Source organism: Phocoena sinus, chromosome 7 (genome assembly GCF_008692025.1).
Source record: "Phocoena sinus isolate mPhoSin1 chromosome 7, mPhoSin1.pri, whole genome shotgun sequence".
Classification (NCBI taxonomy): domain Eukaryota; kingdom Metazoa; phylum Chordata; class Mammalia; order Artiodactyla; family Phocoenidae; genus Phocoena; species Phocoena sinus.
The window spans coordinates 19471212-19498654 of record NC_045769.1 but is presented as its reverse complement, the minus strand read 5'-3'; the positions used below and the strand labels follow the sequence as shown (position 1 = coordinate 19498654).

The 27443-nt window shown below is 53.6% G+C and overlaps 1 protein-coding gene across 3 annotated transcripts; it reads left to right on the top strand.

Annotated features, from left to right (window-relative positions):
• Nucleotides 1–998: 998 nt before the first annotated feature.
• Nucleotides 999–22402, top strand: LOC116756502 (probable hydrolase PNKD). 3 transcript variants are annotated; one of them, XM_032636932.1, is made up of 9 exons: nt 999–1259; nt 16017–16132; nt 16299–16378; nt 17030–17088; nt 17797–17889; nt 18265–18428; nt 19136–19222; nt 20137–20252; nt 20471–22402. In XM_032636932.1, the coding sequence occupies exons 1-9, from the start codon at nt 1099–1101 to the stop codon at nt 20642–20644; spliced, it is 1050 nt and encodes a 349-aa protein (XP_032492823.1). In that variant the 5' UTR covers nt 999–1098; the 3' UTR covers nt 20645–22402. The 3 variants fall into 3 exon arrangements, with proteins under 3 accessions (XP_032492823.1, XP_032492821.1, XP_032492824.1); XM_032636930.1 differs by having other exon boundaries at nt 1002–1259; nt 16266–16378; XM_032636933.1 differs by lacking the exon at nt 999–1259 and adding an exon at nt 5663–5828 and having other exon boundaries at nt 16266–16378.
• Nucleotides 22403–27443: the final 5041 nt, after the last annotated feature.

Here is a 27443-nt window from a genome sequence, read left to right as displayed (position 1 = left end):
GCTGGGCTAGGGCTAGAGCTGGAGCCAGAAGGAGCCCAGCCCTAGCTCCAGTTTGCCCAAATTTGTAGAGGTCACCACACCTGTCTTTACAATTCCTTCCAACCCACTGACCTTAACAACTTCTAGAACTCATTGGGAAGGCAGCATGGTGGGGAGGTGGGGTGGTTAATGATGTGGAAACCCCACTGGTCTTGGGATACCTTGGGTCCTAGTCCTGCCTCTGCCATCCATTGCTGTATAATCTTGGTCGAATCACTCCCTCAGCCTCTGTGGCCTCTTCTTATCCTTCAGGGCATGGCTTACATGTCACCAGCTCAGGGAGGCCCTTCCATCTAAATTGGCCCTCTCTGTCCTCCATATCGTTGCCCCCTCTGTTCGATTTCTTTATAGCACAACAATTTGTAATCACACACAGGTAGCAATGTATGTGTACATATACACGTATATGTAAGTATAGATAAATACATATATAATTATATTTGTTTGCTTATTTGGTTTGTTTCTCTGCTGGATTCTAGATTGTAGGTTCCAGGAATGAAGAGACTGTGTGTCTTTGATCCTTGCATTCTCAGAGCCTGGCACAGTGCCTGGCACAAAGGAGAACACAGAAAAGTAATTTAGTGAATGAATGAATGGCAGCTGACCCATGTGATCTCCCAGGTTCCTTCCAGCTGAAAAAGTTTATGAGGCTACGGTTTCCCGCCAAGAGGCCCATTCCAGGGCCTCTCTCAGAGTTCCCTGTTGGGGGAAGGTGGGAGTGTGGGGCCGAGCTCCGGACTCCAGCGATTTTATACCGGGATTAGCGCAGATCAGATGCCGGCTCCGGCCACGCCTCCCGACCGGCCAGCCGGGGGCGGGGCCAGGCCACCTTCAGCCGGGTGACATTCGAGGAGTGCACCAGGCCAGGGACGGCGAGTGGGCGGGTGCGAACGCGAGTCAATGAAGGGGCGGGACCAGAACGCCCCCAGTCCCCCAGCTTGCGGGTGCAGGGGGCGTGGCCCCAACCCCTCAGGTTCTCCAAGTGGGGGCCTGGGCCGAGTCGTCGCGTAGCAACGCCCCGCCCCGCCCCCTGGGCGGCCTCGGGCGCCTGCCCCCAGCATGGCCTGGCAAGGCTGGCCTTCGTCGTGGCTGTGGGTCGCCAGCTGCGGGCTGCTGCTCCTGGTCCTCGTCCTGCTCGCGAGCCCCAGCAGCTGCCGAGCGCGGCGGACCCTCCGTAGCCTGTTCATGGCGCGCAGCAAGCGGCTGCTCTTCCGAATCGGGTTCGTGCCGGCCTCCGGCGGGATGCGGGGCTCGGGAAAGCGGTCGCGCTGGAAAGGGGGACTGAAGAGGGGTGCCGGGGGAGGGTTTAGGGGTTCTGACGGGGCTAGGGCTAGGGGATCCAGGGCCAGATTAGAGCGATTGGAGAGGCAGGCTGGAGAAGCCACTGATCTGGGGGGACTGAGGAAGAGAAGTTGGGGGTGGAAAATTGGGTTGGGTTGGGGAAAGCAGTTTGCGGCGGGGGTGGGGTGGGGAGCAGGCCAGGGTAGCCAGAGAAAGGGGGCGTTGAGAGGACATCTGGAGAAAAGAGCCAGATGAGGGGCTGGAGACAAGGGAGCTGGAAAAGAGAGCAGGTGCAGGAGCCCGGGCTCCCGCCACCCCCGCAAGTTCCTCCAGTGGGCAGGTGCTGGTGAGAAGGAATGTCTCAGACCTTCTAAGTCTCACGTGAAACCGCTAACTCCTTCCATGTGTCCCTGTCCCTCTCCCCATCGCTCAACTCCCTACCATTCAATGTAAGCTCTTCTGTCCCAACTCTGTAGGTCGGTCTATGCCTTTCCTTCAGTCCCCTCCCCCACCCATCCTGGCCCCTGTCATAAGCCTCAGGCTGTAAAATCCGACCCTAATCACTCAGCCTGACTTCTCGCTGGTTCACTGACCTCCAGCGACTTTTTCCTTTCTGACCACCCTCCACCCCCACCCCAGTCCTCATTCTTCCCTTCCACCTACTTCTACTCCTTCCTGGGCCAAGCAAGGGTGGCAACCAGCCCTGTTCTACCACAGAAACACTAAGAGGCAGGGAAGGAGGAAGGCTTCCTAGGGTCTCTATCCCCTTCCCGTTACCAGCAGGGCCAGGGGGCAGGACCTCAGGCCCCCGTTGAAGCACGTGATGTTGGGCCTGGGAACTATGGGAGCCCTGGCCCCAGGCCAGGCTCGGGGGAGGACCTAAGCCGGGAATTTCCTGAGTTTCAGAGAAGACATTGTACAATTCACCCCTCCTCCCCTGACCACCCCAGATATCCCAGAAGCTTCACCCCTAGGACTGTGCTCACACTCACTCTTAAGACAAAGAGATATAAGGGCCCAGTGGGGGGAAAACTGGAAAAACATAGGGTGGGGGGGAATCTTGCACGTGTGCCTTTTGGGGTATTTGCATCTCTAATAGCCCAAACAGTGGTCACATTCTCAATGATGCTCCAACTAAGTCACCACTGCTCTGCATTAAAATAATGAGATTTACAAATATTCAAATATCTGCATATTTAGGATTTAAAAGAATATTTCTCCTTACAAAATTTATGGAAATTTGATTGCTCTATTTGGGGAGGGATTTTTAAATCTACTTCCAGCTTTCAAAATTGGTAACATCGAAATCACACAAATGGCCTGAGGAAGTGAAAAATAAGTTTCCACAAGAGACTGGAATCAGAAGTCCTGAGATCAAAATTCCCAAGGTCGCCACCTCAGGATCCTGAGGGTTTGGCTAGTCCTAGAACTTGGGGTGTGGGAGTTTCCAAATCCTCAAACTTGGAATTCTCAGAGAGCTTCTTTGGAATTCAGTATTCCGTGGGCTTTCCTGTGGCTGGATTTCAAGGTTGCCTTGGAATCAACTCCCCAAATTTGCAGAGCAGAAGGGCGTGCCTGGAATCAGAATCCCAGATCCTGCCCCTCCAGGGTCTGGGAAACAATCAGTCCAGTCCCTTGGGGGAGAAGCCGCTGGCTGCTGGGAGGGACGGGGGGGGGGTGTTAGCAGGAAACGGTCTGAGGGAAATGGGCAGGTGTCAATGCTGTGAGGGTGCCTCCAGGAAGGATGGAGAGGGAGGGGGACAGGATGGGGCAGGACATGATGGGAGGGGCAGAGCACATGGGCACACTCCATCCTAAATGTGTGGCTGAGAGGACCACAAGTAGAGGATTCTGTTGGAGGCTGGAAAGTGGACGATGGAGATAGGAAGCAATGGCTGGGAGAGGAGTCGTTGTTGATGTTATCATTAATAACAATACTCACTGGTGTTTGACAGTGTTATTAAGGGCTTTCCTCAAACATAACCACCATTGTCTTGGGATGGGGATAACAGCACAATGGAGGGTTGATTTGGGCTAACCTGAGGTAGACACACACATTTGGGACTCTGCGGGGCCTGGGAGGCAGTGTGGAATAGTTAAGCACATAGCATGTGGGGACAGACAATCTGCTTTAGAATCCTAGCTTTTGTTCCTTAGTAGCCACGTGACCTTGGACAAATAACTCAGCCTCTCTGTGCCTCAGTTGTTTGCATCTGTAAATGGGCCTGGTGATAGTGCCTATCTCACAGGGCTCCTGTGAGGATCAAATGAAATTCTACAGAGGGCCTGGCTTGTAGTAAGTGCTCAGGAAATGTTAGCAATTGCTCATTCTATAGCATGGGGGATGGGTGGGAGGGAGGATACATGGCGCTGGGCCATGGCTCCTTCTGGAGCTTCCTTTTTTTTTTTTTTAAATAGACGCCCAGATAGCTTTAACTGGGGAGGCTTGTCAACTTCTTTTTTTTTTTTTTTTTTGGCCACACCATGCGGCATGTGGGATCTTAGTTACTTGACCAGGGATCTAACCGGTGCCCCCTGCAGTGGAGGCATGGAGTCTTTTTTTTTCTTTTATAAATGTATTTACTATTTATTTTTGGCTGCGTTGGGTCTTCGTTGCTGTGCATGGGCTTTCTCTAGTTGCGGAGAGCTGGGGGCTACTCTTTGTTGTGGTGCACGGGCCTCTCATTGCAGTGGCTTCTCTTGTTGTGGAGCATGGGCTCCAGGGTGCGCGGGCTTCAGTAGTTGTGGCACACAGGCTCGGTAGTTGTGGCGCACGGGCTTAATTGCTCCGTGGCATGTGGGATCTTCCTGGACCAGGGCTTGAACCCGTGTCTCCTGCATTGGCTGGCGGATTCTTAACCACTGTGCCGCCAGGGAAGCCCGAGGCACGGCGTCTTAACCACTGGACCACCAGGGAAGCCCCTCACTTTTTTTTTTTTTTTTTGGAGCTTCCTTACATGCTTCTACTCCTGTCTTCCAAGCCTATCCTGCCCACGTACCCATCAGGAAATCCCACAACCCTTCATTCATTCAGTGACCCCCCTAACTGCCCTGGGTCGAGATTGCGGGATCACTGATACGAGCGGAGTCTGGTCGCCGTTCTCAAGGAGTCGGGGAGAGGAGCATGTGAACAGGCACCCTAACTGGCAGGAGGCAGGGCGTTACAGTTTCCCCAGGAGGAGCAGGGTGTGCTTGAGGAGGCTGGGATCCGGAGTGTGTGCTCCCCTATGTGTGCCTCCTACTTCATGCCTCAGTTTCCCTTTTGCCCCTTTGCCTTCTCAGTGGTAGTTGAGGAGGTTTAAGTAGAGAAAGGGCCCCTGAGCAGAGCCTGTCTGCAGGGGGTGGGGCGGGGAGGGGGGTGAATGGGGAATTAGGCTGGGAATGCCTTGAGAACGTCTGAGAAAGTGGAAAGCACTCGGCCTCTGTGGATGGACAGTCCTAGCTGACAAAACCTTCCCACCCTCCCTGACCAAGTGCTCTCTTCACTCCTAAGCATAGATGATCTTTCTTGAACCTCCTGACCCAAGTGAAACCAGCTGTCTCAGGACAAACCTTGCTTGCTCCACTTCTGAAAGAGGAAAGCCCTTCTCTGGGGCCAGTGAGGACCACTGGCTTGATTTCAAAGGGTGGCAAAGGTCCTGAGCTGAGGACTCTTGAGTGAATGACCTACCTGCTCGTGGCCCGAAGAAAGGCCACATAGAGGCAGTGGTCTGGGCCATCCACAGCACAGCCTGCAGGAAGGGAGCAGGGAGGGTCCTTCTCCTTTCTGCAGGCCTTGGGACCTTGCAGAACTGCAGTGTCACCATCTACAGCGGCCCCTCGGCTGGATGACTCCCAGTGCCCCCTTCCCCAGGCCATGTTGCCTACAGAGTGGAGTCCACACCCCTCACCCAAAGGGGCTCTCCCACATCCCCTCCGGACCCATCTCCCCCAATCCCATCTTCCCCAGGCTCTGTGTTCTTGCTGTACTTCTGTCTGGGGCCTGCCAGGCCTTCCTCCCTACGTCAAATTTTGTTGCATCAAAGCTCATCTTCAGGGCTTCCCTGGTGGCGCAGTGGTTGAGAGTCCACCTACCGATGCAGGGGACGTGGGTTCATGCCCCGGTCCGGGAAGATCCCACATGCCGCGGAGCGGCTGGGCCCATGAGCCATGGCCGCTGAGCCTGCGCGTCCGGAGCCTGTGTTCTGCAGCGGGAGAGGCCACAACGGTGAGAGGCCCGCGTACCGCAAAAAAAAAAAAAAAAAGCTCATCTTCAAAATATATCCAAAATCGAGCACTTAACCCACCTCCACTGCTACAACCCTGGGCCAGCCTGTGGTCGCGTCTCACCTCATCTCCTAAATTGACAGCTCCCTTCAGCCTTTGTACCCCCAGCGCACGCTCAGCGTCGCAACCAGGATGAAACTGTTAAGACTGAAGTCAGAAGTGTGTCACTTCTCTGCTTAGATGCCTCCAGAATGGCTCAAAGACCCTGAGTGGCCGCCGATCCCCAACCTCACTTGTTTTTGGTATGCTGTTCACCTTGCTCGTTGGGCTTCGGCCATACAGGCCACTTTGTTGTTCCTCAAACACTCTGAGACAGTCTGACCTCCAAGACCTCTCGCTGTTCTGTCTCACTAGAACTTTCTTCCCCCAGATGGCCACATGCCTGTGCCTCTCTTCCTTCAGGTCTCTGCTCAAATATCACCTTATTCGAGAGGCCTACCCTGACCACCCTGTGTAAAAACAGCAAGGCCCCCACGCCTGCGCTCTGTTACTCTACGCTGCTAGCTTATTCTCCGTAGTACGTATCACCGCATGACATCCTGTATATCGACTTGCCTATTGCTTATTGGTTTTCTTTCCCAACCTGAATATGAGCCACATGAAAGAAGAAACTTCTTTCACTGCTCTATCCCAGCTTCCAGAACAGTGCCCGGCACAGAGCTGGTGCTTGTTAAAGGGCTTTTTTTTTTAGCACCTTTATTGGAGTAGAATTGCTTTACAATGGTGTTAGTTGCTGCTTTATGACAAAGTGAATCAGCTATACATATACATATATCCCCATGTTAAAGGGCTTTTAAATGAATAAATAGCTTGGCCCAAGTCCCATCTCCTCTACGAAGCCTGCGGCGCTGTCTCCCCTCCTAGAGCCTTCACTGCATATTCTTGCTAATTCTTGCATCAGGTGTTCAGAGGTGTGATTTCCCCACTGGACTCCCACAGGCCTAGCCCAGGGAGCAGGACTGAATCAAGAGGGCCTGGGATTAGGGTGAGGGAGGGAGCGGGGGCGTGGGGGAGGGGGCACCAAAAAGAACAGACCGAACCAAACAAACCCCAGGGGCCTTGTCTGGGCAGGTGGCCTGGGATTTCAGGCAAGGAGACAGAAATAGTCCAGGCCTCCTGCGCCGGACCAAGATCCGGCAAAGAGGCCGCCAGCAATGCCTGCGTCTCTGGTCCTCCCAAGAGCCCTCAGCAGCCGCTCTCCCTCCCCCCTGGGAAAGACGGTGACCCGGGATGGGTATGGAGACAATAGACACAGGCCCCGTGGTCTCCTGCTCAGGCCTGTGTCTTGACCTGACGCAGGCACTGCCCCTCTCCTGGTCATGGGGAAATGGTCCCCCTACCCCCCAAGGCCTGCTGGCAGCTTCCAGAAACTCTCACTCTTGAGGGCCTTTTTAGCTATCTCCTTATCTTCAGTTTCTTCAGTTCTGAGAAAGCACAGAACAGCTAGTGGCTCGATTTGTTCCTGAGGGGCCTCAGAGCAGGCTGTGCTCCAGTAGGACTCTGTGTCCTGGTGGCTGTCCAGGTCCCTCAGCCCTCAGACAGGCATTTCCGGTTTGGTTTCATAAAGACTGCCTGTCACTGGTCAGATGCAAAGCCTGGGAAAACCTGGGTCCCGGGGGTGCAGGAGAGGAGAAGCCAAAAGCAACCCCCCGACCAGAGAAGCCTCTCAGCCTGGGCTTGCTGTCCAGCTGGTAGAGTCTGGGGCCAGGGCCTAGCTGGGACAGACAGCCCCCAGGCCTCTCTCAGAGCTGCCCAGGATGGCAAGACTGCTCAAGGGAGGAGGGGGAGAAGAAGGGCTTCATTGTGTGTTCTCCACAGCCAGCCAAAAGAAGGGGGTGGGGAGGGGCTGTGTCTCACTGCCCCAGCTGTCCCTGGTGGCCTCCCATGGGCTGGAGGTTCAGGCTCAGATACCAAAGACGCCACACTCTGGTTCAGCGAGGCGAGGAGTGAAAGGTATGCCTGTGGCTCTCACTGGGGCGACGGGGTGCTGTGTCCTGTAGCCCCGACCCGACCGCGGGGAGGGCCCTCAGGCACCTTCCAGGCTGCCCCAGGCCTGCCGCCGCCACCCCAGCCCCGCCCTGCAGAGTGGTTTTTCTGTCTCCCAGTGGGTCCCAGAGGACCAATTAGGAAACTTTCTTTTCTTTTTGGTGAGGCCACAGTGGGTAGTTCCGGGCCCCAGAACTGCTGAATCAGAATCCAGGAGGGGCGGGGTGGGGGGCAGAGCCGGGGTAAGCAAAAGAGGAAAATGTCAGAATCTTTTTGTTTCACCAGCACTCCGAGATCGTTCTGATGCATTCGGGCACATTCTGACCCTGCTTGGGGACCCTGTGGCAGGGAGTTAGAATTCCACATCAGGCCCTGGGGAGGTCAATGTCATCTTGTAAGTCACGTGAACTTCCTGGACTCAGCTGCTCATTCAGAGAGAAGGAGCACTTGGGGTTTTTTCTTTTTTTTTTTTTAATTTAATTTAAATTTTTTATTTTTGGCTGCGTTGAGTCTTCGTTGCTGTGTGCAGGCTTTCTCTAGTTGCGGTGAGCGGGGGCTACTCTTTGTTGTGGTGCGCGGGCTTCTCATTGCAGTGGCTTTTCTTGTTGCGGAGCACGGGCTCTAGGCACATGGGCTCAGTAGTTGTGGATCGCAGGCTCTAGAGCACAGGCTCAGTAGGTGTGGCACACGGGCTTCAGTTGTAGCGCACGGGCTTAGTTGCTCCGTTCCATGTGGGATCTTCCCAGACCAGGGCTCGAACCCTTGTCCCCTGCATTGGCAGGCAGATTCTTAACCACTGCGCCACCAGGGAAGCCTGAGCACTTGGTTTTACAGAGAGAGAAACTGAGGCTTGGAGAGTGAGTTCCTGCTTCTTGCCTCGGGCAACAGAAGAAAGGAAGCTGTGGGGCCGCCTTACAGGAGGCAGAGAAGGCCAGGTTCTTCCCAGGGACTCATTCACTTCCACATTGTCCCACCTTTTTTCCTAAATTCTCTTCTCCATCTGGCTCGTGATGCTCCCCATGGAGCCATCCACCCAGTCATAAGTCCAGGGTGGAGAATGGCAGAGCCTAGATTGAAAGGGGTCTTCTCCTGAGAGTTACGGGGGTCTCTGACCCTCTGTAGTCCTCGGGGAAACTGCTGCATATGTAAGGAGTTGGTCTGGGGAGAGAATTCACAGCATTCAAAGGGGTCTGTGTCTCAAAGAGACTAAAACTAGTGCTCCAGGAGATCCCAGAGGCCAGATCCTGGGCTGTGTGTCTGGAACACTGTAACCACCCTGACAGATCAGTTTTCCCAGCAGAGGCCCTCAGAGGAGCTGGGTCTGCCCCCAAATAGTTCAGGCCCACTCATCTCATCCTACCCTCTTATTTGGGGTTTGCAACGGTTAAGAGTGTGGACTCCGGGGTCAGGCTGCCTCAGGTGAATCTCTGCCGCTCTGTGATCTTCAGCAAATCCCTTCCCCCCTTCTCTGGGCTCCATTGTCCTTGTCTGTAAAATGGAGGAAATAATGATACTTGCCTCAGGGTTGCTTGGAGGATGACAGGAAATAATTGATGGGAGGCACTTAGCTCACAGGTGGGGTCTAGGAAAGCTGTGGGAAAAGTCATTATTATTAAAGATGAGGCCAGTGGGCTCTGGAGAGATGCTCTAACCTGTATGGGCATAGCTGGGACTATGGACCCATCTTCAGACCCCCTTTCCTCTGTCCTGCCGCATCTCTTCGACTTTAGAAGTTGGGATTTTGTGCCCCAGTGACACTGCCCCATCCATGCCCTTGGGTCTTGGTGAGCTGCATGGCAGAGCAAGTTGCTCTACCATGTGCGTGCAGCTGGGAGAGGGGAGGGACTTGGAAGCAGGCGGGTGAGGAGGGGAGGGGAGAACAGGGGCAGAGGTAGCTGTAACTTGGGCCCTGGATACTCCCACCGGCCCTCACAGGATCCACTGGCCTGGCACGGGGCCAGTCAGGTGGGGCCGCAGTGTTGACAATCCTCTTTCTGTGCCCATCACTTTATTTTTTTTTTAATAAATTTATTTATTTATTTATTTTGGCTGCACTGAGTCTTCATTGCTGCGTGCGGGGTTTCTCTAGTTGCGGCGAGCGGGGGCTACTCTTTGTTGTGGTGCGCGGGCTTCTCATTGCAGTGGCTTTTCTTGTTGCGGAGCACGGGCTCTAGGCACATGGGCTCAGTAGTTGTGGATCGCAGGCTCTAGAGCACAGGCTCAGTAGTTGTGGTGCACGGGCTTAGTTGCTCCGCAGCATGTGGAATCTTCCCAGACCAAGGCTCGAACCCGTGTCCCCTGCATTGGCAGGCAGATTCTTAACTACTGTGCCACCAGGGAAGTCCTGTGCCCGTCACTTTAATACCTGCACGCCTGGCCCTGCCCTGCCTTTCCTGGTCGCTAAGCCAGCATTTTGTGGGTCCCAGTTCTGTGCTGGGCTAGTGCTGGGGGCAGCCATGGGGGTGCAGAGGAGCCACGAGGAGAAGGCTGGTGACTGCCTGCCCCCTGCATGGCGCTGGTTAGGGCTCCGGGTAGAAGTTGATAAGGCCCAGCCACTGCAGGGCTCACCTGCCCCTGGAGGCACGGGGAGAGGCTGAGTGCCCCAGATGGAGCAGGGGAAGATAGCTTTCTGCTGGGACAATCGGGCCGGGTTTGAGCCCAGCCCTGAAGGATGCTTAGGGTTCTAGTAAGTAGAAAGGCCTGCAGGGTATTCCAGGCTGAGAACTCCCCGGGAGCCAGGCAGGACTGTAGTTCTGAAATTTAAATGAGTTGTTTCAGGCATTCAGAAGAAGATAGATAGTATAACAATCCCCCCACCTCTCAGCTTAAGAAAGAAAATATTACAGATGCTGTGAAGCCCGTGCCCACCTCCCCACCCACCTTCTCCCTGCCCCTGAGGAAGCCCTGCTAATGTGCGTGTTGACTATCCCCTCAGCTGCCTTTATTCTTTTACTGTTGATACATATGTCTCTGTCCCTAAACAATACCAATGATGGTCTTGCGTGCTTTGGCATTTTAGATAAATACCGTCAGGTTACCTGTTTTCTCTGTGGCATGTCTGTGCTTGAGCTCTGCAGGCTGAGGGTTGGTGCTCTAGATCATTCGCTTTCCTGGATGTATGGTCTTCCACGGTCTGAACAGGTCACCACTTATTTATCCACCGTGCCTTTGACAGACATTTAGGCGGGTCTGATTGTTCACTCTTGGGACACGGGCCGTATGGGAGGAGGGGGCAGAGACTTGCCTCCTCCCAGCCCACAGAGGGCTTGCCTGGGGGTTGGACACTCTCCCATCAGCAATGCAGAGCCACTGAAGGCTTTTGCGCGGGAGCAGGGTGCAGTCAAAGGAGGCGCTTTAGGAACTTAAACGTTTGCCAGAAGTTTGCAGTTTGCTTCAGAGGCAGAGAGCTGGATGAAGGAGGCTTTCCTAAGGGCCTCACTGAGAGCTTCTAGGGCCTGTTCCCAGGGGTGAGCCCATGCGGGGGAGGTGGGTGGAAAGCGAAATTGAGAGGAATCCTGTCTGGGTCACCTACACTGGGGAAAGGGTTAAAGGGGTGCTCAAGTTCTGTAACTACGAGGATGACAGGGCCTTTCCTAGAAAGAGAGGCAGCAGGAGGAAGAGCTGACCAGCGTGGCTATGGACCCTGGTGATTGTGACACCGCCGAACGGCTGATGCAGGAGGAGGCGGAGCTCAGGGACTTGAGAGACTCGTGAGAAATTCATTGTCAGGGAAGGACCAGGCCTGGAGAGAGTGGCCCAGGGCCACTAGGTCCTCAGGCCCCTCCCCCCGCTCTGCACCGATCCGGACCTCAGGCCCACAAGGGCCACCCCGGCCAGCACAGATCTCGGGTCTGGCAGCCATCCCCACCTTTCTCCATCTCCAACATCCCCTCTAGGCCAGGCACTCGTCATCTCCCCCACTGAGTGACTCAGCTCCCCTGCCACCTTCCACTCTGCTCCCTTTCACTGTACCTTCTGACAGCGACTGAGCGAGGTCTTAATAAAGAAAGTCAGGGCTTCCCTGGTGGCGCAGTGGTTGAGAGTCCGCCTGCCGATGCAGGGGACATGGGTTCGCGCCCCGGTCCGCGAAGATCCCACATGCCGCGGAGCGGCTGGACCCGTGAGCCATGGCCTCTGAGCCTGCGCGTCCGGAGCCTGTGCTCCGCAACGGGAGACGCCACAACAGTGAGAAGCCCGCGTACCGCAAAAAAAAAAAGGGAAGTCAGAACACATGCTTCCCCACTTTAAAACCTACCAGCAGTTTTCCACCTCCTCTCCGTGGCCTGGCGCCTGCGCACCTTGCTAACCCCTTCTCTGGCTAGAGACTTCGAGGCCTCCTGGCAACTCCTAGAACGTGCCCTACTCGTGCCTGCCCCAGGGCGCTGGTGCTACGCCCCCCCCAGACAGTCTACACTGCTGTCTCCCTCATCTGTCTGTTCCCTGCTCAAGCGTCGCCCTCAGAGAAGGGGCCTTCCCCGACCACCCTGTCTACAGTAAGACCATCTTCCTTTCCCATGACAGTTAACGGCTTGCATGTCAAGTGTTTTGATTTCCGGTTTGGTGTCTGTTGGCTGCTCCTCTATGTTGGCAGGGTGCCATGTGTCTTGTTCTCTGCCGTCCGCACCCTGTCCAGCATGTGCAATAAGTACCTGCTGGAGAAAGTCAATGAAAGAGCAGGGCCTTGTTTACTGCAGCTTCTGCTGCACCTTCATCTTCGCTGGAGCACAAAGCACATATAATAAGTATCCAATAAGGGAAGACAGGGAACATTTGCCAGTCCCTCCCAGATGTGGACGGCCACGTTCTAGCAGCTATGAGGGGTGCCCGGCTGAATCTGGGAAGGAAACGGCAGTTGCTAAACACCTTCCACCTGTCAGGCCCTGGAGAATGTTAACATTTGTCATCTTGTTGTATGTCAATGAATCTTCACACAGATGAGAAGCCTGATCTGTGAGACCATTGACTTGCCCAAGTTCTCAGACCAAGGATGGACCAAGCCGTGACTGGAACCCAGACCTTTCTGTTGCCAGAGCCCCTGCACTTTCCATAAGCCTAAGTAGGAAGAAATGAAGTCAGGAACAGGACTCCGGGCATGGATGCAGGGTGGTGTCCGGGCACAGAGGAAAGGGTGATTTTATTTTCTTATTTATTATTTAAAAATTTTTCATTTTGAAATCATTTCAGAGTTGCAAAGTTCGTACAAAGAATTCCCATGTACCCCTCACCCAGCTCCCCTGAACGTTAACATCTTTCATAGCCATGGTACAGTTACCAAAACCAAGAAATCAACGTCCATACAAACTAGTAACCACTCTCTAGACTTTACTGAAATTTTGCACACTGTCCCCCTAACATTCTTTTTCTGGTCTGGAGTCCAATCCAGGGTATTTAGGTTGTTCCAACCCATCCCCTCTGGCTGGGCATCTCTGCTGTGCCAAGTCTTCGTTAGTCCAGCATCACAGCAGGGAGAAAGGAGAGAATCAGCAGCTCCCACTAGCTCTCACCCCCCCTCCGGGTGTTTGGTACCTCTCACTTGCCTGTTCTTGGTGTCCCTTCCCCAGATTCTCACACGGCCTTTCCCTCACTTCTTGGAAATGTCACCTCCTCAAAGAGGCCTTCCGTGACTGACTACCAGATCTAGAATAGCAGCTCCTGTCCTCATTGTCTGTCCTTTTGCCTTGTTTATTTCGTCATCTTCACTTGACAGTAAGTTTATTGTCCTGTCTGTCCCACTAGAATATAAGCTTCAAGAAGGCAGGGACTCTGCCTTACTCACTGTGTGCCCAGAGCAGGCTAATAGCAAGGCCTCACTAAATATTGTGGAATGAATGAAAGTAGGAAGTGGCTGAAATGGGTTTAAAAATAAAAACAGGATCTATGAAAAAACAGACATAAAGACACATCAAGGATGGCAAGGGGCTTCCCTGGTGGCACAGTGGTTAAGAATCCACCTGCCAATGCGGGGACACAGGTTTGAACCCTGGTCTGGGAAGATCCCACATGCCGCGGAGCAACTAAGCCCGTGCGCCGCAACTACTGAGCCTGTGCGTCACAACTACTAAAGCCCGTGCACCTAGAGCCCGTGCTCCGCAACAAGAGAAGCCACCGCGATGAGAAGCCCGCGTACTGCAACAAAGAGTAGCCCCTGCTCGCCGCAAGTAAAAGAAAGCCCACGTGCAGCAACGAGGCCCCAACAGAGCCAAAACTAAATAAATTAATTAATTTTTTTAAAAAAAGGATGGCAAAACCCCTCCACAGCGCGTCTAGATTCCCAGTGGATACAAGGGCATGGGCACACAGAGCTGGGACAGCCATGATTCACCTTCAGCTAAATTGTTTCGACCAAACTGTCATGGAAACGTGCTTGGTTTCGATCAAATTGTTTGCAGACAGATCAGGTTGCTCTTCCCAAAGGGGCCTGAAGAGCGCCTGCCCCTGCTGCCTCCCCGACACAGACACAGCAAGCCTCTGTAGGGATTTAGGGCCCTTCGTCCACATCCCCACCTCAACTTTTCTGTCTCAGGCTTAATCAGCCAGAACCACCCCCCACCCCTTTTCTGACTGCCTTGCCCTGTAAGCCTGAGCACTGGCCGACCCCGCCCACACCCCAGCCTCAGCCTGAGCACTGGCCGACCCCGCCCACACCCCAGCCTCAGTAGCCTTCCCGAGAGCAGAGGGCCCGAGACCACTCTTGCTCATGCTCTGCAGGGCCCAGTGTAAGATGGGATTTTACAAAAAGGAATTTGGAGTCTGTTGCTCGAAAGGCAGGAAAGAGGTGCCACATAAGGTACTAAAATATAAAGCCTTTCCTTTCTTCTATGATCTCTCTCTCGACTTGCCGACTTGCCGTGATGTTTTTAATTTGCTACTTAATGTCCTTCTGAGCAGAGGAGTACTTAAAATCTTAACTATTAGCATGAATTATGCCATTCATTATATATCATGCAGTGCCACTTTTAAATGCAAATATAAGAACATTTAGCTCATATGTGGGATCACCGAAACTACATAAGTCACGTTTCTTAGCTTGTACGTGGATATGTGTTATGTTCCGACCAGAACGGTGGAAATGTGGCACCGAACTAACTCAGCTGTTTTTATTTCACTTCTTGATACGTGCACATTCTACCGGCTCTCTCTGCTTTCAGCTTACTGATGAGCGGGAAGGGCTGGAAGGAGAAGCACAGGTTGGTTGCCTCTTTCCCTTTCCTTCCATAGCAGCATCGTTTGCAGCATCAGTGGTGGGATCATGCAGGGAAGTAACATGATAAGGGTTCCTTGATCATTTGTGTTTCTTAGAACACCATTGCCTTCTTGATGCATTTCAAGCAAATTCTAGTTTGAACCCAAAGTGTGGCTTACGGGCCAGCCAGTGCCCACCACCCCACTCTTTACTCATAGATGTACACTCACCTGTATTCACTTTGGGCCTTGAATTTCCACACATAGAGGGTCCACCAGAATTCTGTGCTCATGGCCATCGCAAACACGGTGTGTGAGGGGCAGCAGGGACGGAGCAGACACACGTCGTGATGTTGTGTGTACCACCTCTGCTTGCATGCATGTTCCATTGTCCCATCAGACTTCACTTACAAGACACAAGTTCAAAGAGAAAATCGTTAAGAATTTCAAGATGGCAACAGCAGAGCATCACACCGCGTGCGGGGCCTTATGTGACTGCCGGGTCGCACACCTGTGAAGCCAGCCCTGCGTGCTGGCACCCTGTACTTGGGGGACTCTGTCACTCGCAAGTCCCCTCTGTTCCTCATGCCCCCTTTTCACTGTGTAGCCTGGGATGGCCTGGAATGGAGGCAGGTGGAGGGAGGGAGTGTGGTCAGCTCATCCAGCCTCACCACTGCCTGCTTCCTCCACCAAACAGCCAAACAGAACCTTCTACACTTTCCCTAAGTAAACCCTGCTGTCTGCTGCCTCTGGGCCTTGGCCTATTGTTTCCTCTACCCCAGTTGTTCTCAGAGTTGTGGTCCCTGGGTCAGCAGCATCAGCATCAGCTGGAGCTTGTTAGAAATGCAATTCCCGAGCGCCACCGCAGACTGGCTGAGTCTCAAATACTGGGATGGGGCCGAAGAATCCGGTCTTCAGCAAGCCCTGGGCATGACTGCGACACACCGCTGCTCTTCCTGAAATACTGTTCCCACCTCATTGCAGCTTCCTAACGCCTATACTCCTTTCACTGAATAAAACCCTCACCCTCGGTTCTCTTCTATGAATTCCTCAGCTCACATCTCGCCTGGTGAGCTTGGGGGTGTTTCTGTCTCATTCTCCATCTTGTCCTGAGTACTGAGCAGGGCAAACAGCACACGATAAGCGATGGTGGAGTTGCATTGACTCAGGGGGTGACTGAGGGAGTGGAGACATGGGACCTGGGCTTCACGGAGGGTCTGGGCTCGAGGGGCAGGGCTGAGCACAGACGTCCTGTCCTGCAGGTACAGCCTGTACACCCGCACCTGGCTCGGGTACCTCTTCTACCGCCAGCAGCTGCGCAGGGCTCGGAATCGCTACCCCAAAGGCCACTCCAGAACCCAGCCCCGCCTCTTCAATGGTGAGCTCTGGCCACGCTGGGCCAGCATCGCCCCAAGCCGTGGCCACCCTCCCAGCCTACTCCCCATCTCATACCCCCGACTGCTGGGCTGCCCGCCCCATCACCCCGCCCACAGCCCATCTTTGTTCCCCAGGAGTGAAGGTGCTTCCTATCCCCGTCCTCTCAGACAACTACAGCTACCTCATCATCGACACCCAGGCCCGGCTGGCTGTGGCTGTGGACCCTTCAGACCCTCAGGCCGTACAGGTGAGGGGAGGATGGGGTCGGGGGTACCTGGGGTCACCTTGAGGACTGGCAGCTTCTCCTTGCTAGAGAGAGGCTGACCCTGCCCTCTGCCAATGGGATGTGCCCCCCTCCATGTGCACTCACACAGAGACCCTGACACACATGTGCACAAAGAGACCACCACAAACACACCATGGGGAGAGGCTCAGTGTCAGGGCATGGCGGGGGGAGAGGGGGAGGGCAGCAGTGGGGGAATCAGAGCCAGAGGGCAAGTGGTGCTGACCCAGGACTGCGGGTCTAGGGAGTTTTCTTCCGCCTCTCACTCTCTGTGGCCCCCTTTCTGACCCTCGCTCTTCTCTCCTCGCCTCTGTCTGTCGTGTCTGGGCGTCTTTATCATTCCCTCTTGTTACTTATTTATCTGTGTGTGCGTGTGTCTGTGTGTCTACCCCCTCCACGAATCTCCGTCTCGCTTGTGCCCAGGCTGGGGCTCAGCTGCCCCCCTTTACCCGGCCCTCTCTTCCCCACCCGCTTCTCGTTCTCTGGCTTCATCCCCTCCTTCTCCCTCATCTCTCCCTGCTCGCCTCTCCTCTCCTCTCCTCTCCACCCAGCACCCATGCCCCTGTTTCCCTCTGCATCCTGTTCCTCAGTCTCACTGCCCCCTCTCTCCTCTAGGCTTCCATTGAAAAGGAGGGCGTTAACTTGGTTGCCATTCTCTGCACCCACAAGCACTGGTAAGGGGCTGAGGTGGGAGGTCTGGGTGCAGATCCTCTTCCCTGGCTGGCCCCTGCCCCAGCTGGGCTTGCCAGGACTGGGTCCCGCGAGAACAGGCTGGGCCGAGAGTCAAGAAGTCAGTATGGGTGGACACCATCCTCATGAAGTCACTGGGGCACCAGCAGAGAGGGAGGGGGAGGGGCGGGTCTCCCACTGCTCTACTTACCAGGCTTCTGAAGCGCCAGAGGAGAATGGGGCAGGCATTTACCTTCCATTCCGTGCGGGCGTGTGTGCCGGGCATGGGCAAACCTTGTGATCTCTAACATCAAGGAGCTTATAGTCCAATAGGGGAGACAGCCCTGTATGAAAGTGTACAGCGATGATAAACAGTAACAACTGTGACAGTTGGCACAGGGTACGGGGGTGGGGGCACCAGGGAGGGTGTGATCAGATCCACTTGGAGGAATTAGAGACTGATGACCCTGGAGCTGAGGGTCCAGAAGATCAGTTGGCATTAGTTGGTGATGAGGGGAGGGGTGGCAAGTTGTTGGGACAACATTCTGGGCAGGGGGACAGCTTGAACTAAGGCCAGAAGAGGTGTGGACAGCTTGGTTCAGTCCAGAAGCCAGGAGTCCCATGGCTCAGAGACCTGGAGACGCTTGGGGAAGAAGGAGGCAGGAGGCCCAGTACAGTTGCCCCTTAAAGACCCTGCCTGTGCCATCCTACAGGGATCACAGTGGAGGGAACCGTGACCTCAGCCGGCGGCACCAGGACTGTCGGGTGTATGGGAGCCCTCAGGACGGCATCCCCTACCTCACCCAGTAAGCCCTTGACCCAGGGATGGGATGGCCCTTGTGGACCCTTCCCCTCACCCCCCATCCTTTAGTCACATGTTTCAGGGGTGTCAGCAGGTGGATCTTTGCTGATGCCCTTCCTGGCCCTTAGAGAGTAGATCACAGCCCATCTGAAGACTGCCACTGCCCATCCCCCAAGTGATCCAGCCATAGTCCCCAAAAGAGAAAACAGGAGGGCTTGGGTCTGAAGTCCTGGGCACTGGGGGTGCCTTCTCTCTCTCTGGTGGGGAAGCCCCCCTCCTGTACATCATCCATTCCCTTGGGCCTGGGCAGGGCGGGGGAGGGAGGATCAGCATGGCACAAGCTCTAGAGCCTTCTCTCCACTATTGCCTCGCTTCTCAGTCCCCTGTGTGATCAAGATGTGGTTAGTGTGGGACGGCTTCAGATCCAGGCTCTGGCCACCCCTGGCCACACACAAGGCCATCTGGTCTACCTGCTGGATGGGGAGCCCTATAAGGGTCCCTCCTGCCTCTTCTCAGGGGACCTGCTCTTCCTCTCTGGCTGTGGTGAGTCCCCCAAAAGGGAAGAGGGAGGAGGGGGGACAAGAGGGAGGGAGAGAGGCCAGAGCAGGGGCCCAAGGACAGCCACAGCTCCACGCAATGCATGAAAACATTGGTTTCAGTACACATGTTGCCTCGGCAGTTACTCCCGCCTTTGTTACCTTGATTTTTCTTTTATATCCTCACGACTTCCCGCGGGGGATGGACAGAATGAGACGATGCCTGTAACTGAGTAGAGACCTCGAAGGGCATTTGTTTCCACTGGGTGGAGCCTGGTTCTCTGATACAGTGACTGGCAAGACTAGTTACAAAAACTTGAGAACCCCTGAGTGAGAGGGTGATCCTGTCGGTGGGAGGATCACAGGTCCCAAGGTGCATGGAGTCCCAAAGACAGCACAGGCAAAGAAAGAAGTGCTCTACGGAAAAGAGCAACCCTATATCAAGAGGGCTTGGAGCCACAGAACTCAGCCTGAAGGTTCTGCAGCCCCCTCTATCCACATGTCAATATGTGCAATGGGCTCAGTTGCGGTTGAATATTTGGGCCCAGCTCCCAGAGGGAGGGAAGGAGTAGATGCCAGAGAAGTGGGCACGGCAAGGGCACGGCTGAGGGCTGGTGGCCAGCCCCAGCTGTACAAGCTGGTCCCCACCCTTTTCATGTACCTTACCGTGCTGTGTGGTTCTTGTACCTTACACATACCTTCTGACCCTACCAGGACGGACCTTTGAGGGAACCGCAGAGACCATGCTGAGCTCACTGGACACCGTGCTGGGGCTGGGGGACGACACTCTGCTGTGGCCTGGTGAGGTGCCCCTCCCTCTCCTCCTAGCCCCTCACACCCCCAGAGTCCCAGCCGACTCAGCTCCTGGCCCAGGGGGGATACAGCTCCACCTCTGGTGGCTCCTGGGAGCCAACTCTAGCAGTGGGGGCAGAGCTCCCTTCTGTTTGCAGAACTGGCTCTGTAAGGACTCTGCTTCCCTGGCAACCAGCCCACAGCCTCTTGGGAGCCCTGTAGGTCCCAGAGCATCCCTGGGAGATGGCTGATTTTTCATAGCCAAAGCCTAGAACAGAAAATTGCCTTTGCTTAACGAGCAAAGAGGGGCCTTAAATCCATTCTGCATGGGTCATTGCCTGCATCCATCATCCACACACTGTACGTCCATCATCCATATGCACGTACATGGAACATCCATCCATCCATACGTAGGTGCATGTGTACATTGCATATCCATAGTTTCTAAAACACATTTACTCATATCTCAGTTAATCCTCAGAACATACAGGCATCCATTCATTCATTCGACAAATACTTTATTGAGCACCTAACGTGTACCAGGCCCTGTTCCAGGCACCAGGAACACATAATTTTATAGTGGCATTATTATTTTCCCCACTTGCCAAAGGAGAACATTGTGGCTCAGAGAAGTGCCATGACTTGACTGAGGTCGCACAGCTGGGCAGAGCCAGACAGGCTAGAATGCAGGTCTTCTGGCTCCAGGTCTGGTGGTTTTCCCCCCTGAAATGCTTCTGCCTCTTCACTCGTGGCTGACTTGTGCCCACATTTAGAGAAACAGCTCCATGTGGTCGGGGCTTCTCTGGAAGCATTGCCCCTCCTCCCCAGTCGTCAGGTACCCATAGCCTGCGGGTGGGGAGGACTTTTTCTGACCGTACCCATCTCACTCTGCCCTGTGTCTTGGCCCCCATGGCCATCCCTAGGCCACGAGTACGCGGAGGAGAACCTGGGCTTTGCAGGCGTGGTGGAGCCCGAGAACCTGGCCCGGGAGAGGAAGATGCAGTGGGTGCAGAGGCAGCGGCTGGAACGCAGGAGCACGGTGCGAGGCTTGGGGTCCAGGAGGGGCTGAGGGCACTCCTGAGAGAGGGCTCATCCCTGCGGACCCTGCAGGGCCCTCTCCAGAGCTGACATATTTGGCACAAGGGCCTTCCAGTGAGAACTTCTGGACCCTGGGGTGGGGCGGTGCGGGCGTTCTTCCCTTGTTGGGTCTATTTTCCAGATTCTCCCCACCAAACCCGGGTGCCTCTCGCCCCACAGTGCCCGTCCACCCTGGGAGAGGAGCGCTCCTATAACCCATTTCTGAGGACGCACTGCCTGGTGCTGCAGGAGGCTCTGGGGCCAGGCCCAGGCCCCACGGGAGACAATGGCTACTCCCGGGCCCAGCTCCTGGAGAAGCTCCGCCAGCTGAAGGACCTACACAAGAGCAAGTGACCCCACCACAGCCCAGCCCAGCCCCCCCGCCCCCCACCCCCGTGGTGGGGAAGCCACCCACCATGGCTCACACCACACCTTCCCTCTCACTGCTTCCACCACCACCTCCGTCAGCCCGTCAAGCCGGCACCACGCCCCGACCCGGGTCGGCGGGGGAGAGGAGGGGCAAGGCAACGAGAGCCTGAGACCGAGAGGAAGGGGGCTGACAGAAGGCTTGGAGACTCCGTGGGGTGAGGCTGAGCCATCGAGGGCAGAGCTAATCGGGAACCTCCCCTCCTCCCTTCCTCTGTTCCCGTGATGGCAGTGAGGATGAAGAGGCCTCACTCTCACTGTAGCCTCTGAACTCAGGGCAGCAGGAGCCATGAACAGGTTGAGTCCATCTTCCCCCTCCTCCCATCCAGGGCAGGGAAAGAAACTCACTCCCTCAAAGTGGCCTGAGGTGTGGTGCCTTGGAAAAGTGGTCACTCAGAGGGGTACCTGGGCTCTGGTTTACTGAGAGTCTGCCCCTCCTCCCCCAGCCTCCCTGCTCCACCTCCACCCGTCCCCCATGCAGGCATTTTTCAAACAGCCATTTCTGAGAAAGAGGAAAGGGCTGAAAGCCTGGCTGTGGACAATCTCTGCCTCGGTGACTCCCCTACTGCCTGGAAGGCGGAGGATCCTGGTTGCCAAGGCAACTTGACCTCAGGCTGAGGAGACACCAGGAGGCTGGGATTGCAGCCCCACTGTCTTGTAGGTCACACATGCTCCCTGCACAGCTGGCCTCTGCGCCTGCCCTGGGCCAACAGGGCCCCTCCTCCCCAGGGGACCAGAGGGCCATCGTCCACCAGGGCAACTCTGGTTTTCTCATTATGGCCCGTATTCTGAGGAACTCCTGCTTTATCCTCAACCCTTTCCTCTTTTAGTTAGTAAAGCCATTCATCTCGCCCTTTACAGTTGGCCAAAGACATTCCCAGGTCATTTCTCATTTGGCCCCTGGCCCCATCATGGTGGGAGCAGGGGATCTGCGCAGCAGAGAGCAGAGATCAGAAGTCCAGGAGCGGAGAGCTCTCAAATGAGTGGCAGCTTCCAGGACCCCAAGCCTGGGCCCTTCCCCTCTGTTCAGCCCTCCCTCAGTTCAGCTCCTCCTCTGGCCTTGTGTCCAGTCCCTTTGGGGCTGCAGTGAGGACTCCGATTGTCCTCAAGCGGGCGTAACTTGGGTCAGCCAGGAACCTTCTCTTCCTGGGTGGAAGCCTTCCTTCCCTCAGGCTCTACTGTCCTCTGGGGTGCCTCTGAGATGTCTCCTGCTCTCAGTTTCTCCTCATCATCCTGCCTCTGCCTTCCTCTCCAGCCACAGCCTCTGGAGCCAACTTCAGCAATACCACCAGAATAGAGCTCCCCGCCCCTCAAAACATGCAGTTCATGCCTCTGTGCCTTCGCTCATGCTGTTTCATCAGAATGGAATGCTATTACCCTGCTCCTCCTGCCTTGTCTGCCTGGCAAACACCTATTCGTCTCTCACAATCCCCCTCAAAGGCCCCCTCCTCCAGGAAGACCACCCCCGTGTCCCTCCCCCTCCAGGCTACCTCTCCTCTTTGTAAATGCTTCTGTTGTGGCACTTATCATACTGTATTTTAGTTGTTTACATGTTTGTCTCCCCTTCTAGACTGTGAACCTTTCAGGGCATGGACTGTATCTTATGCATCTCTGTATTTCTGCGCCTAGCACGGTGCCTGGCACACAGTAGGCGCTCAATAAATGTTGAATGAATGAATGATTTAACCGAGGCTTGATCCCTCAGTGGGCTTGTCTTTATTGCTTGTTCCGTTTTCCTGTCTGGGTTACTTGCTTACTTGGAGTGACTGCTCTTCCAGAGCTTTGGGCAGAAACGGCGCTCTAAATATACCCTTCCATGGCTCGTGAGCATTTGTCCAGGGTTTACAATTTGCCTACCTCGGTGTTTTCCAAAGCTTGAGATGAACAGGAGTGCCGCTGGCCACAGGAGAGATAGCTTTACCTGGTCACCGCACAGCAGTGAATGTGCTTCAACGGCAAGGCTTTGGTGCTGACCTCCCTTTAACGCCTTTCTAACTGACAGCCAGACTCCAGGTCGGCAGTCTAGGGCAACTAACTTGAGTTAAAGTTTAACAGCATCATTTTGTGTTCATTGTGTCTATCTTTGGGGTCAATATTTTTGACAAGCGACACCAGTTTTCAATTTGTGGAAGTGATTAAAGGCACAGGCACGTCTCATTTGACTGTGCCTCTATTGTGTTTTGCAGATATTACGTTTTTTTACAAATCGAAGGTTTGTGGCAACCCTGCATTGTCAGATGATTATCATTTTTTTTTAGCAACAAAATACTTTGAATTAAGGTATGTACATTGTTCTCTTTAGACGTAATGCTGCTGCACACTTAACAGACTATAGTGTAACAAAGCTCTTATATGCACTGGGAAAAAATTTTTTTGCGTGACTCCCTTCATTGCAGTATTTGCTTTATTACGATGGTCTGGAACTGAACCTGAAATATCTCCAAAGTGTGCTTGCATTTTTTGAAATAGGAAAATACGAAGTAAAGGTGACACTTGGCTACGGCAGAATTCTTTTCTTATATTTAATATATTTATTTATTTGGCTGTGTTGGGTCTTAGTTGCCACAGGCAGGTTCTCTAGTTGTGGCACTCAGGCTCCAGAGTGCGTGGGCTCTCTTGTTAAGGTGCCCAAGCTCAACAGTTGTGGCGCGTGGGCTTAGTTGCCCTGTGGCATTTGGGATCTTAGTTCCCTGACCAGGGATCGAACCCACGTACCCTGCATTGGAAGGCCGATTCTTAAACACTGGACCACCAGGGAGGTCCCTATGGCAGAATCCTTAAAGGTGGCCTTGGTGTGGCTGAAGACTGGGAAGCACCGGCTTGGCTCCACATTTCCTGGGCCCCCCGGCCACAGCTCAGCCTCCCCTCTTGGCATCCCTCACCCCAAGCCAAGGACCTTGGCACTGGTCCTCACTATCCTGGCTCAGGGCTGCATCTGGGGTGGGGGTGAGGGAAGGAGCCGTGGGCCTCACCTTCCTGAAAAAGGGCAGTCTCTGTGCTCTGTAATTGTCTCTTGACTGGGCAAGCCCCAGGGCCAGGTCACTCTGGGTATGCCCAGCTTCAAGGGACAATTGCTAATGGTTCTCTAGGGCTTGGTGAAGCATTTTCCCAAGGCCTTGGCTGATCGTCTCACTGGAGCATCAGTCCTGAAGAATGACACATGTTTCTCCTGGAGCCAGCACTGACCAGCAATAACCGGGACACCTATTCTTTGCTTGCAGAACAGCAGGAGTGACAACTGGCCTTAGACACCTGGGTTCTAGTCGCAGCTCTGTTACTCAACATCCAAGGACCTTGGGCAAGTAACTTCCCGGACCTCAGTTTCTTCACCTTCCAGTGGAGATGACAACCTTGAATGAGACATAACCCTTTCAAGTGCAAGTGACAAACACGCAGCCGAAAGGGGCTTAAACCAAAAGGGAAATTTATCAGGTCATGAAATTGAGAAGTGTAGGATTATGTCATGGTGACTTCAGGCATGAATGGATCCAGGGATTCAGAGGCATCTTCATCATTCAGCTCTGCTTTCTTCTATATTGATATCGTTCTCTGTCAGTCTTTCTCCCTGTAATGGAAAGATGGTCTCTAGAAGTTCCAGGTTTACGGGCTACTAGTTCATCAAACATAGCAGAACCTCTAATAGCCCCAGGGATTGAGTTTCACTGGTTCAGCTTGGATTATATGCCCAATGCTGAGCCAATCATAGGAGTTAGGGGAATGGGCTTCTTTGACTGGCCAGGTTAGGTCACGTGACCACACCTGGAAAGGCAGTGTCAGACCCAACTGAAACACAGTGCACCAAGAGTGGGGAAAGGGTCCCCCAGAGGAATAGGGGGCCTGATACCAGAAATGATGCAAGGCAGCAAACTCATAAGCCTTCACCAACAAGGCCACTTATTTGGAGGCTATTAGAAGAGTTAGACGAGAAAGGCATATGAAGTCACTTTGGAAAATGCTACATGTGATTTCTGGTGCCATAATTCATTATAGAGAAGAAATGGAGGTAGACACATGGCCTCAAAGGTGTTTAAATAATACTTAGTTTAAAAAATAACCTGGGGGTTGGGCTTCCCTGGTGGCACAGTGGTTGAGAGTCCGCCTGCCGATGCAGGGGACACGGGTTCGTGCCCCGGTCCGGGAAGATCCCACACGCCACGGAGCAATTAAGCCTGTACATCACAACTACTGAGCCAGCGTGCTGCAACTACTGAAGCCTGTGTGCCTAGATGTAGCCCGTGCTCTGCAACAAGAGAAGGCACCACAATGAGAAGCCCGTGCACCACAACAAAGAGTAGCCCCTGCTCGCCACAACTAGAGAAAGCCCATGTACAGCAAGGAAGACCCAAGGCAGCCAAAAATAAACTAATTAATTAATTTAGAAAAATAATAATAATCTGGGGCTTCCCTGGTGGCGCAGTGGTTAAGAATCTGCCTGCCAACGCAGGGGACACAGGTTCGAGCCCTGGTCCGGGAACATCCCACATGCCAAGGAGCAACTAAGCCTGTGTGCCACAACTACTGAAGCCTGCGCGCCTAGAGCCCGTGCTCCACAACAGGAGAAGCCACTGCGGTGAGAAGCCTGTGCACGGCAACAAAGAGTAACCCCCGCTCACGGTAACTAGAGAAAGCCCACGTGCAGCAATGAAGACCCCACACAGCCAAAAATAAATTAATTAAATAAATAAATTTATTTTTTTTAAAAATCCTGTAAGCAGTTCGTTTTTCCCTGAATCACAGGCTGTCTCTCTCTTTTTTCTAAATCACAGAAAAGGAGAAAGGGAGGGGCAGCCTTAGAACTTCCCAGGAAGGACAGAGAACAGGATAAGTTGTAGAAGAGCCCTGTGTGTCCACATGTGTGTGTTGGTGAGGGGTTGTCCTAGTCCTCCCAGGCCCTGGCCACAAATGGAGCCTTTGAAAGCAGGTGGGAAGCTAACCCTGATGGTCAGTAAACCCTAAGCTTGGGCCAAAGGCAGGACAAAGTGGAAGAAAGAGAGAGGACTTGCACTGGTCTGGATTTGAATACAAACTCTGACACTCCGTGGGTAACTCCAGACATGGGACTCATGTCACCGAGCCTCCTTCTGGAGTGGCTGGGAGACCCAAATGAGATGCACAACGGTGTTCGTTGAACAGCAGCCTCTTTTTCCTCTCAGTGTTATTAATAAACTTAGTGCTAGTCTATCAGGGACAGTAGGGCAAAGAGATTAAGAACATGGACTCAAGCCAGCCCATCTGGGTTGGAGTCCACACCTTCCATTTATTAACTGGGTGAACTTGGACAAGTTACTGAACTTTTCTGTGCCTCCACTTCTCACCTGTCCAATGACGATGATGCTAACACCACCTTAGAAGCTGATTGTGAGGATTAAGTGCTTACTACCGGCAGAGCTCAGCGTGTAGGGTACCCTCTCTACGGTAATGGTTGTTGTTCAATAGATGCCAACCCCAGCTGCCGGGAGGGAACATGCTGTCCATGTCACAGGCTCAGAAAGGCGTACCTGCCCAACACAGCCACACGGCTAGTACGTCAACCGCTCCAGAGCATCCTTCCCCTGGCGTATCAGGCCCTAAGGGGGGATGGTAACAAGGGTCCTTAACAGATCTCTTCCAGATGGTTAAAAAAATAGACAACAAACTGGATGTTGATCCTTCTGTGATTCACTTTTCCAAAATGCTTTCTCCTCTAAGCAGCTAGCAGGAAACAGCCAGCATCAAGCAGGAAGGAATCTGGGGGGAGTGAGAGAGTTGAGAACATGGGCTCCCAGGAGGTGGGAACCTGTGTGGATAGGCAGGTGGGGGTCCTATGCAGCTAGAGGAGCCTGACCAAGGGGAGGTGAGGGGGACCAGGGGTGACAGGAGAACTCTAAAGGGTAGAGGGCTCAGGGAGCAAATTTTCCCTCAGGCCAGGAGTCCGGAATAGCTGGGATGGGGGGGCACAATAGGGAGGGGGACTATGTGGGCACCCTTTATAGAGCATCTAAAAAAGAACAGTTTGCTTCTTGCGTTTTTTTGGCCATAAGGCATGTGGAACCTTAGTTCCCAGACCTGTGATCAAAACCGCGCCCCCTGCAGTAGAAGCACGGAGTCTTAACCACTGGACCAGCAGGGAAGTCCCTGCTTCTTTTTTTTTTTTTTTTAACATTTTGTCCAAATCAAAAAGATTTTGTTCAACTTTATGTAATTCACATATGAAAGCAAAACGGTTTGCTCTCTTCTCTTAGATTTTATTTAAAGCATCTATTTTTTATTAACTTTATTGAGATATAATTTACCTACCACAAAATTCACCCTTTTAAAGTATACAATTCAGTGGGTTTTAGTATATGCACAGTCTAATTTTAGAACATTTTCAGCATGCCCAAAAGAAACCCTGTCCCCAGTGGATGCCACTCCCTGCCTCCATGCCTCCACCCTTCCGCTACATCAAGCAACCACTGATCTACTTTCTGTCTCTATAGATTTGCCTGTGCTGGACATTTACACATATAAATGGAATCATACAATATGCGGTCTTTTGTGACTGGCTCCTTTCACTCAACATATTTTCAAGGTTCAACCATATTCTAGCATATGTCAGTACTTCACTCCTTTTTATGCTTGAATAATATTCCATTATATATATATATACACCACGTTTTGTTTATCCATTCATCAGTTGATGAACAGATGAGTGTTCCACTTTTTGACTATTCTGAATAATGATGCTATGAACATCTGTGTATAAGTT